The sequence below is a fragment of the Phyllostomus discolor genome, chromosome 8 (assembly GCF_004126475.2).
Source record: "Phyllostomus discolor isolate MPI-MPIP mPhyDis1 chromosome 8, mPhyDis1.pri.v3, whole genome shotgun sequence".
Classification (NCBI taxonomy): domain Eukaryota; kingdom Metazoa; phylum Chordata; class Mammalia; order Chiroptera; family Phyllostomidae; genus Phyllostomus; species Phyllostomus discolor.
In genome coordinates, this window is record NC_040910.2 from 81,576,941 (window position 1) to 81,587,716 (window position 10,776).

The following is a 10,776-nucleotide window of genomic DNA, read 5'->3' on the forward strand; positions in this document are numbered from 1 at the left end:
ACTGTGGTGGAACCGGCTCCGACACCCTGCCTGAGGCCTCTCACAAGGTGCGGAAAGATGTATTCCAGCAGGTGATCTGATTTTCTTCAGCAAATTCCTTAGCACAACAATGACAATTTCCCCATAAACTTGTAAATTAATACAATGTCAGACCTGAGAATTGAGCTCATTAAATAAAAATGACTGTGTTAATGAGCTGTTTTATTATTATTATTATTATTACAAATGTAATTACAGATAAACCATTTTGATGCATGACATAATTTCCTATGTGTGTGCAGCACACACCTACATGTATTCCACATGGAGCAAACCCTTCTTAAAACTAAAATTAATACATTAGCTTATTAAGATTTGAGTACAGTACAGGTTTCTGGTCACGAGCTTTGAACTTCTCGTGGCCAACAGGACATCCGATTCCATGTCACCATTTTCCTTGTCTACAGTAGTGATATACAGTTTGTCACAGACTTTTAACATAAGACTGTATTATACACAACTGTGTATGTAGTGTGCCTACGTCACATAATATATATAAAAGTACACATAAAGAACAGATAATTATACCTTGACTATATTAATAAATGACTTGAAGCAGATAATACATTTGCTTCTAAATGCCATTTACAACATGAACTCTTGAATGACGTGTGAATTTGAAAATGAAAAATGTTTTACAGACTCAAAATGTTGATGTCTTAAGTGTTATTTAAAAAATTAATTTCCAAGTGGGCAACCAGTACATTAGAAAAAGTTGTATTCAAGAGAAGTGCCATAAAATTGTTTACTTCCCATAGTCATTCTGAGTTTAATGCTACTTGGATTTTTTTTTTCAGCACTGCCTACAATCCAAGTTATTAAAGTTTAAAACCATATGAAAGCCTTTATGAAGACCCTGAATTGTATTTCTCATTAAAGGAAAAGAAATGGCTTAGTGAGTCATGCCCCCCGACTTCTGTAGAAGACAAAGCAGGCCACTGCCAGTCATTATGAAAGTTAAAACTCAGCACTTAATGTGAATTTATGAGTTTAGGAGAAGGTTTTTATGACCCCTGTTCCTCCAAGCATCCTGAGGGCAGTGAGAACACAAGACTTCTGATCTTCTAAACAAAAATCATTATCAAATGGATTTATTAAAGGCTGTGCAGCAGACAGCAGTCCCGTGTGTAGCTGTAGTCTTTCATGGGAACTGGAAATGCCTCTAGCTGAGGGCACTTCCGACAGGTTCAGAGCATCGCAATGTGAGGCTTGTAAACCAAGTACAAAACCTACTAAGAGCAACGAGTGACTCTGATATAAACGACCAGAATGTGTTCTTTATGTTATTATTCACTTGTAAAATGTATGTACTTTGTTTTTTCTTTTTCAACACTCTTTACAAACTCCACCATTTTCATGTAAAAGAAAATACAGGATCTTAGCTAATACCTGTGAACAAATGAAGAGACGAGAAGTGATAGGGGCCACTTCCCCAGTAGCTTTCCATCAGAGATGATGGAAAATCATCTCTGATTTTTTCTTGAAGTTAGTGCATGTAGTTTTCTCATCTGTAGTTAAGCTCATCTGTTTTCTTACCACTCACGATTTATGTGCATATTGATTAAAAGCTGGCTTCATCACCTATGCCGTTATCAGTCAGACGGAAGTCTACCAAGCACTCCCAGGATGCGCAGGTCAGTCTTGGAGATGATGGCGTGGTGCTAAGCTGTCCTTGGATTAGGAGTACACTTTGAGAAAGAAGTATTAGGACTTTTCTGAGAGCAAAGATTGCCAAATACTGCAGCAAACTCCTGAGAGAAGCCACTAAATCACCTCTGTAGTTTTTTAAGCAACAGCTCCCTGAAGTCTAGAATTTATGGGACCAGCAATGTACTAAAATTCCCTAACTCTTAACATATATCTACCTGGACTCAAGACATTCCTCAGATTTTCACGTCTAATTAAGCTAAATTTTAAAAGTACAACATAAAAAATCTAGAATGTATTTCAAATCACCTTAAATAGCAATCCTATGACAAATTACCACCATTGTAATGCCAAACACCAGCGCTGGAGTCCGCAGCTTCACAATACAGTTATCTCAAACGTGATCAGGAACTCTGGGCAGGAGCTTCTTCCATAAATTCTTCGAGGACGGCCACCACGTTTTTGGCTTCAGGCATCTCTTCGTGCTCCACTTTAACAATCTTCAGAAGGACATCCCCACTCCCACAGTTCTTTAGGAACATGTAACATTTAAACAAAGCGTAATGGTTCATTTCCGCCTGTCGGATAAATCTCTTCAAGTTATTTGTGTCTTGTATGGCCTAGAAAAAAATTACCCAATTAGATACGTGCTTAGTGAGATGATAATGAAGCCTGAAATACGTTTCCTATCCGACTCAAAACATATGTTGCTGAGATGATAGCTTTTTATTTTAAATATTTCCATCATTTTCATCACTAATATGCTGTGCCCTTGGTAAAACAAAATCTCTCATATAAAGTAAAAATACTTTAAAAATCTCCTAAATAAGGTGACAATACTCCTCCCCACTGGAAATTTGAACTCTCAGGCTTTAAACCACTTTTTGGTGTGTACTTTCCAACTGAGATGTGTCACAGATTATGAGGTGGCTACCCCTGAGACAGAAGCAGGCAGTCATCCGAGCTAATTGGAAATGCAATGATATGTATGCAGAATCCACTGAAAAACATAAATAAAGTAAATGCCTTCTGAGGAGTCTAGTTTTGAGAACGTCCTGTTTAAATAGACAACACAGCTACAAAGCAGATTTGTTACTCTGTCACTGATACTAATTAAAATTCAGACAAAAGTTATAATGTGGTGCTTGGTGCACAGACAATTAATTACCTTTAGTTTAAAGTTCTCCAGTACTTGTCGAAAAAGAAAAGGGTTACCTCCTTCAGCACCATTCAAAAAAGCCTGCATCCAATCCTCACAAAATCGGTTGCTTCCTATAACATATTTCAGAAATATTAAATAAAAATGAAACCCTATATAGCACAGACATCTATTCTTTTTCTATTTATTTTAAACTGAGGTATAACTGACACATAACATTATATTATTCCAAGTATACAACATAAGGATTCAGTATTTGTATACAAATATACACTTATAATGAATTATTTAAGACTTCTGTAGCAGTCCAAGAAAGTAGTGCATTCACCACCTGGCTAACAATACCACAATGGCCGAAGCCCCACGTGCTGCTTCTCAACTGCCTTCCCCTCCTTTCCCATCTGGAAAGATTATCGTTCCCAAGTATTTCTTTAAACTCTGACCACATACCTTCTTATCTCTAAGCCCCACATAGTATTACTTTGCATATGTCAAAACTATGTATTTTTCTTTAATGGCTGTTTCACTAGTATGTTTGTGAGCTATATGGAGACATGTAGCTCTAGTCCATACATTTTCAGTAGTATACTGTATTCCACTACAGGATGGAAGCATTTAAGTTGCTTCCAATTCTTTGCTATTCCAAACAAGGCCTTTATGAGCACATTTGTATTTGTCTCCTTATATAAATATACAAGAGTTCTTCTATATACGGAGGAGTGGAATTGCTAGGCATGATGTGATTTTTCATGTTTTTAGAACTGCTACTGTTTGCAGTGAGTCTGGGGCCGGAAGGATAACTTTGTACCATTTGTTCAGAGTATACAAACAGAGACAGACTCACACGAGCTGCAGGATGGCTGCTCCAGAGGCTGTGACTCACCTGCATTGTAGAGCTGAGGCTGGGAGCTGCTGCAGTCAATGACCACCGACTCACGCTGCTCCTCCGTCATGGCCATGCACAGAGACGTCATGGTGCCTTCATGAATAAGGCCTTGGAGACTGGCCACACTCAGAAACCTGCCACACACACAGTCCTTTTCCACAAACAGTATTGCAGGATGGGAGGGAGAAAGCAAATGCAGCATCCTGCACTAGGGAGTTTTAAACATAAATATCAGGCTTGCTGCAGAAAAGTGTCTCCCTTTGCAGAACTATTCTTTACCTGTTAATGTCCCTCTTTGTTTTTTCATCTGATTCTCTAACCTCAACAGGAGTATAACTCAGAGCCTAGGAGAGAAAAATAAAGGCCAATTGATACATGTGTTCTGGGTGTCCCTGCTGAGCATCGGGCAGCTACTTGCAACTAGTCATCCCCTTCCCCCAGATCACGAAGTCCTCGGCGGGTGTGGCCCAGGTGCTCCCCAGAGCCTTGTTAGCTGCGGCTCATGGATGGTCTGAACCCCAGCTTTCCCACCTCGTCTCATGGGACCGCCCAGTCTCAGCTGCATCTACCCACCACAAGTTTTAATGAAAACCTGGCCACTCACTCAAGCCTTCCCTGGGATCTGGATATTTTAGCAAATTTTCATTTTTTTTTACCTGCACATTTTTATATAGTTAAAACACTTCAGATTTTGTTTTCCTCAAATTATTTTGGAAATTACACCTCTCCCAGATCATTTTAAAAAATAATATTTTATTTTATTTAAAGATTTTATTTTATTTTTAGAGAGAGGGGGAGGGAAGGAGAAAGAGACGGAAAGAAACATCAATGTGCAAGAGATATATCAATGGTTATCTCTTGCACACCCCCAAATGGGGACCTGGCCTGCAACCCAGGCATGTGCCCTGACTGGGAATCGAACTGCTGACCTTTCTGTTCACAAGCTGGCACTCAGTCCACTAAGCTACACCAGCCAGGGTTAAAAGTAATTATTTTAAAACATTTTATTCTAGTAGGAAGACTCACTATTTGTAATTCCACCTTAATAGGGTAACTTTCTAGATCCGAGTAAATGGATTATTTGCAAGCATAGTTTGAATGAATCCTTACGGGGGAAAGTAATGTTAAAGAATATGAATAAGTCTTTAATTAAACCAACCTTTGCTCAAGTGATTTTCAATTAAAGAACTGCTTTTTGTCTGGGTAATACTTACAGCATGTAGCAAAAAGGTAAGCTTCTCCTGAAAGAGAAGAACCACCCTCTGGATTGGGCACACAACATCCTCAAACCAGTTGCTCAGGTAGGACTTTATGTGGTTCTCCAGGCCCCTCTCCTAGATCAAGAGAGAATGTCATTGCTTTAACATAAGCCTTCACCTTAGTGGACTTAACATTTTTTTTCCTGATACTTGACAGTGAAAAGAACTGGACAGATACCTCCTTTTTGTACACAAATACCCTCAACTCAAAATAAAAAAGGAATTGTGATATAAAACTAAGAAACACGCTGTATAAAATGAAAGACAGAATAGGGCTCTGTGCTCTTTCCTCACGGGGAGGAGTGCACTACATGCCCACATCCCCGCAGTGTACTGTGTGCTCAGCGGGGACACTCTGGTGACCCTCTCTCCCCAGCACCCGCGGTGGCTGAAACACCTGTGTATTCGCTTATAAAGTGCTGGCTGAATGACTGAAAAAACGTGGACAGGCAGTTCATTCACACCCAAAATGTGAACAGGGAAGGATACAAGTTAACTCATCAAAACAGTCAAGCCCACTCCAGTTGTCGCCCATGCTGCCACGAGCACCTCTGGCTTCCCAGGCTGTGCCGCTCTCTGGGGCCTTAGTGGAATAGCTCCAGTCTGGGAGAGCAGCTCGCCCTTGACTCAGTTCCCTCGCTTACCCCCGGGCTTTCCTGCAGGTCTTGTAAGTGCATGATAGGTAAAAGGAGTTATTAACAGGTAGTAAATTTATAAGAGTTATGACTTTAAAAACTACTACAAACTGAATGCACAGTTTTAAAAAGGTATGGATAAATTAATGGATATGGGTATACCTAACTCATGAAAGATCAATGAGTAAGAAGTGGAATATTTCTAAAAATCTCTGATGTGGAGTTCAAGGACAGTCTTACCATTGCATAGCATGTCTCAGGTGCTGCAGGTCTGGTGGACCATCAGTTCTGACCATAACATAAAGCTTGTGTACCTAGAAGTCAGAAGCAGAGCACCCCCTTCCTCACTGGGCATGCTACCATATAACATTGAACTTAACTGGGTGAACTTTCCATAGATACAAAACATCAGAAGCAGTCTGGTGAACTTAGAGCACTTGCAGGTCTATGTTTTCTACTTTCAACTAGCCCTCAAAGTAGCACGTTTTGGAATTTAGGGGTTGCTGTGCCTCCCTGTGTGATCTGACAAGTACAGCAGTTATAGTACGTTAACCGTCGCAGTCACAAAAAACAAACGACTCAATCATCTTACCTCGCAGCTCATGTTGTTTTTCAGCCCTTGGATGTACTTGTCCAATTCAAGCCTGAAAGTGTGCTCTTAAGGAATAAAGGATGAGTCAAGACAGTGTTTTATCTCTCAACAGGGAATAGAAAATCTTGCAAATAACACAAACTCTAATTAAAACAAGCCAAGACAAGCTGGTCGTAGGACAGTGTGAAATTCAAGTAAATGCAGAGGGGTAGGAAAGCTTCTTGGACTTGGGCAGTGATAACCCTCCACTTGCCTCCCCACAATCTCCTTCCTGATCTCCTCGGAGGCCAACAAAAGGATATAGCTCAAGTCCTTTTTCAGACCCTCCTAAAAAACAGACCACGTACTCAGAAGGGTTATGTTCAGAGTCCACTGCTGCTGTTTCAGGAAGCACTTTTTCTTGTTGGAAAAGGCAGTAGTAACAACCAACCCGGTAACCTGGAATTCTGGAAAAGAAAGGAAAAAGGTACAATGTATTGGCCTGATAACTCATGCATCTAATTTTGTGGGCTTCTCTGAACCCCCATCATCTTGATCTGGCAATACTGCTATGTTGCTAACTAGGTCAGAACTTTCCAGACTTCTCCTTGGTTTACTTGTAATAGCAGAGGAAAATGAATGTATACTCTGATGGGCTTCAGCTAAATTTCTCTGAGTTCGCCTGTTTTATATGAAAAATTCATGCAAATTTCACTATTGCTCATAGTACATTCATGTCTACATGAATATAAGCATGTTCTCTCCCGTCCCCAAACTTCACGAATCACTGAAGCTTCAGGCAGGTGTGACACACTTATCCTGTGGCCTCATCTTTGACCTGCGGCCTCGTACTCGTGGAGGGACTTGATGCCAACACCATAGTCTGAAGTGAACTACAATCAAGGGGCGTAACGGGAAGATGGCTGAATTCAGCGGAGGACGCCTGTCGGATGTGACCAGCCTTGTGACATGAACAACTGAGTTTCTTTCCTCATCTGAAAATTCGAGCGTATCTACTCTGTCACCCCTTTGGAGGGGAAATGGCATCAAACTTTGTGAAAGCACTTTACAAGCTATACAGTATGCGACTTTAGTTTTGGTAAATAATTCTTTTCTTTGAAGTACAGGACTAAATAAGCATACTTAGGAGGCAAAGTCTCTGACATTCAATTAATTCCATTCCACAGATGTTGAGGTATAAGGCCCAGTGCTCAGGGTGGCAGAGAACAAAGATGAATTTTGCAGGTCTAGTGGGAGCTGATGTTTTGGAGTTTCTCATCACTTCTCATATTTAGCTCGGAAATAAAAACTCAGGACACAGCACATTTTACACTTACCTCAGCTCCACAGATGCAACATTACCCAGTCCTTCAAACACTGCTCCTTTCGAAAGACGCTTAGCAATGAAACTGCGCAACTCTGGCTCCACTTCCAATGGTAGATTAGTATCAGCCAAGGAGAGGCTTGAAAAATGAAAGGCACACAGTCCTTACCAGTGGACTCCTGCACTCACACCCCGTAAGTCAGACAGGTTATTACTGAAAGCCAGAGTCCCTTTAAGGACTTGAAAAACACCTTCTATCTAACTAGAAGGTTAGTCACTGTTGGTGAGGCTTCTAGGAATGTATGTCACCAAGTGTGAGTTATCTCATCAAACAGTTTAAAATTATACTACCTTTCCAGCTCATTCCATCTACTATTATGACTCCGTAGGGACCCCCAATCCACTGGCCTTACCATTTTTTTCATCATCTGTCAAGTTTCCCATCTCAGTTCTCTCCTCTTTACCCAGCTTACATTCCATGGTCAGTCATTATAATCAGATCCCTGAACACATTCATATTCCCTCTCTCTCTCTGTCTCTTTAGGGAAAGGGAGAAAGAGAAGGAAACATTGATGAGACAGAGAAACACTGATTGGCTGCCTTCTGTAAGTACCCAGACGAGGGATTGAACCTACAACCAAGGCATGTGTCCTGACTAGGAATTGAACCCACTACCTTTCAGCTTGTGGGAAGATGCCCAACCAACTGAGCCATACCAGCCAGGGCCCCACACACATTCTCATTCAACTCTTTGTTATTTTCACCTCACCATACTTGCTTAGCAAAATTTCAGCCCTGGTGAGTCCAGCTCTCTACCTACTCTGCACATGCATCTATGCAGAGAATCTGGTTGGACAAAAACATTCAGTGTCTAGTCTCATTTTAAATTCATGATCACTAGCCTCAAGTGGGCCCAGTTATAATTATATTTCCTGGTTCACTCATTCTTCTACTCTCCTAGGTCACTATTTTATGCCTCCTCTTTTTTCCTCTATCCTCCATCTACCTCTTACCCATGAATAAACCACTCTAGCTTAGCAACTGTTTATGATCTAGAAGTAAAAATTTTAGTTTGGTTTAGATTAAAATATAAAGTCTATAATTTGAATATGCAGGAAGAAAAGGTCTTCTATCATCAAGCTTCACAACAGAGAATATGAACCCAATACTTCTCAAGGCCTTTTGTTTTATGTTGTGGATAATTTCAAACATATACAAACAGAAAGAATAGTATAATGAGCTTGCATATACTCATCACCCAGTTTTAACGATTGTTGGTTTATGGCCAATCTTGTTTCATCTGTACCCCATGTTGGTCTGTACCCTTCTACCTTCCAGGTTTATTTTGTAGCAGGTCCCTGGCATCATATAATTTCAGCCTTATATTTATCACTAAGTATCTCTACTTTGCATTAAGTGTTAAGGTTCATTCATTCATTCACTTAATAAACATGTATTAAATGTCTACCCTGTGCCAGCCCTGGCTCGTGTGGCTCAATGGATTGAGTACCAGTCTGCAAACCAAAGGATCAACCATTCGATTCCCAGTCAGGGCACATGCCTGGGTTACAGGCCAGGTCCCCAGTGGAGGGCGGGTGAAAGGCAACCACACATTGATGTTTCCCTACTTCTCCTTCTCCTTCCCTTCCCCTTGCTCTAAAACTAAAATCTTAAAAAACAACAACAACAACAGCAACAACTTAGAATAATTGTCTCTGGCTAATCACCCTGGGCACTATCCGTATTTGGATCTGTCCTGGCCTTGGATGGATGAGCTAATGAAGACAACAAGATGAGGTTCCTAGGAAATAGGTGGGCTTGATGGCTTGACTGCGGTAAAGCTGAGTGGAGAGAGGATACCCATTGACATCTACAAGCCAAAGCACCAAAACTTTAGTTTTGCCGCAGCCCAGGCGTGAGCTGTTCATGCTCAAGCTGTTTTTACCTGAAATCATCACCAGAGGGAGTTTCTGCATTTGTGCCCCTTGGGCTTCCACCATCACTGTCTCCTCGCTGCTGTGCCAATCTACACCACAAAAGCAGTATCAGTTATGGGTTCTAACTCTGACGGAATACAGGGGGCGCCCAGCCATCAGGGTAGGGACTAAAAATTAAAATGCTGCAAGGGAGAAGTGCCTATCCTCATAACAGGGAAAACCCATAAAACAGTGCTGATAAAGAGCCCCTTCTCTCTCTAGCCACATAAGGGATGGAGGAATGGAAATTAAATATCCAGACGAGTCAAGGACGATTCCTCTAAAAATCGAAGGCCAAGAGGGCCCCAGGAAAGTCAGCCGGGAGAGGAGAAAAGAGGCGGCAAGAACAGCGGATAACCAGAGGGTGGGGCCGAAGGGTGAGGAAGGGTGGGGGAAAGGGAAGGAAGTGGGGAGATCATGACAGGAAGGACTGGGGGGTGGAAACTGGCTTTACTGAACACGCAAGGCACTGGGTTAAACAAAGGACGCGGATAATAAGAAGGGGGTGAGGAAATGACAGAGCTGGTTGGAGTGCAGAGGCTCGCGAGCACTAGGCCTAGGTCCCGGATGGGGATCCGAAAGAAGGGCGCGAGGCGAGCAGGCGAGCCTTGCCAAAGCCCGGCTGGGAAAGAAGATGGCGTCCCAGCGGCTCCAGGGCTCCCGGCCGCGGGTGCGTGGCGGGGCCGGGGCGGGGCCACAGGGGCCGCCGGACGCTGCACCTGCTTCCGCGGTAGCTGTAGAGACAGTAGTGGCTGCTGGGCGGCGGCTCGACTCTCCGCTCCTCTGCGGAGCCACCCTCCTCGCTGCTCTCCAGCTCCTTTTCTTCCCCATCCAGCGATTCCTGCAAGGAGGGGAGCATCGCGGCGGCCTCCGGGAGGCCCTGTGTCCCCTGCAAACCGCTCCCCTGCTGCCGTACAGTACTCCTGGCCGGGCTCGTCCGGCCCCTGACCCTCGTGCACCTGCGTTCCGCTGGTTTCGGAGGCGAGGGAGCTGACCTGGAAAGGCTTTTCCTCCTGCTGGGGCCAGCGGGCATACTAAATTACCTTTTCACAACAATGTCTAGCAGTTCTGGTTTAACTCCCTTTTCTCCTCTCACTACGTCTAAAAGACTTTCAGCTAGGCACATGAAAAAGATAAAGTTGCTCTCCTACTTCCTTTCAGGTGTGCAAACACAGTTACATACACCATTTTGATCAAAGATTTCAAAAGTAAAAATGACGCCCCTCCCTTTAAGAAAACAAGTAGAAACGGGAGAATTTTTTAAATGCTTAAAGAAGGCG

General features: G+C 42.5%; 1 protein-coding gene across 1 annotated transcript; it reads right to left on the reverse strand.

Moving 5' to 3' along the window:
* Positions 1 to 389: 389 nt before the first annotated feature.
* C8H17orf75 (chromosome 8 C17orf75 homolog) lies at positions 390 to 10,559 on the reverse strand. Its single transcript, XM_028521126.2, has 10 exons — positions 10,216 to 10,559; positions 9,466 to 9,546; positions 7,534 to 7,659; positions 6,520 to 6,663; positions 6,218 to 6,275; positions 4,946 to 5,065; positions 4,011 to 4,075; positions 3,729 to 3,865; positions 2,855 to 2,958; positions 390 to 2,306 (listed from the first exon to the last, which is right to left on the reverse strand). The coding sequence occupies exons 1-10, from the start codon at positions 10,527 to 10,529 to the stop codon at positions 2,091 to 2,093; spliced, it is 1,365 nt and encodes a 454-aa protein (XP_028376927.2). The 5' UTR covers positions 10,530 to 10,559; the 3' UTR covers positions 390 to 2,090.
* Between the last annotated feature and the right edge of the window lie 217 nt (positions 10,560 to 10,776).

What these genes read in the sequence shown, in the direction of transcription:
- C8H17orf75 (XM_028521126.2), bottom strand. Translation starts at nt 10,529, where the DNA reads ATGCCCGCTGGCCCCAGCAGGAGGAAAAGCCTTTCCAGGTCAGCTCCC. An exon ending in GTTGCATCTGTGGAGCTGAG is followed by an intron (nt 6,664 to 7,533) that starts GTAAGTGTAAAA and finishes TTTCTTTTCCAG; the next exon opens with AATTCCAGGTTACCGGGTTG. An exon ending in GCCTCAGCTCTACAATGCAG is followed by an intron (nt 2,959 to 3,728) that starts GTGAGTCACAGC and finishes AATATGTTATAG; the next exon opens with GAAGCAACCGATTTTGTGAG.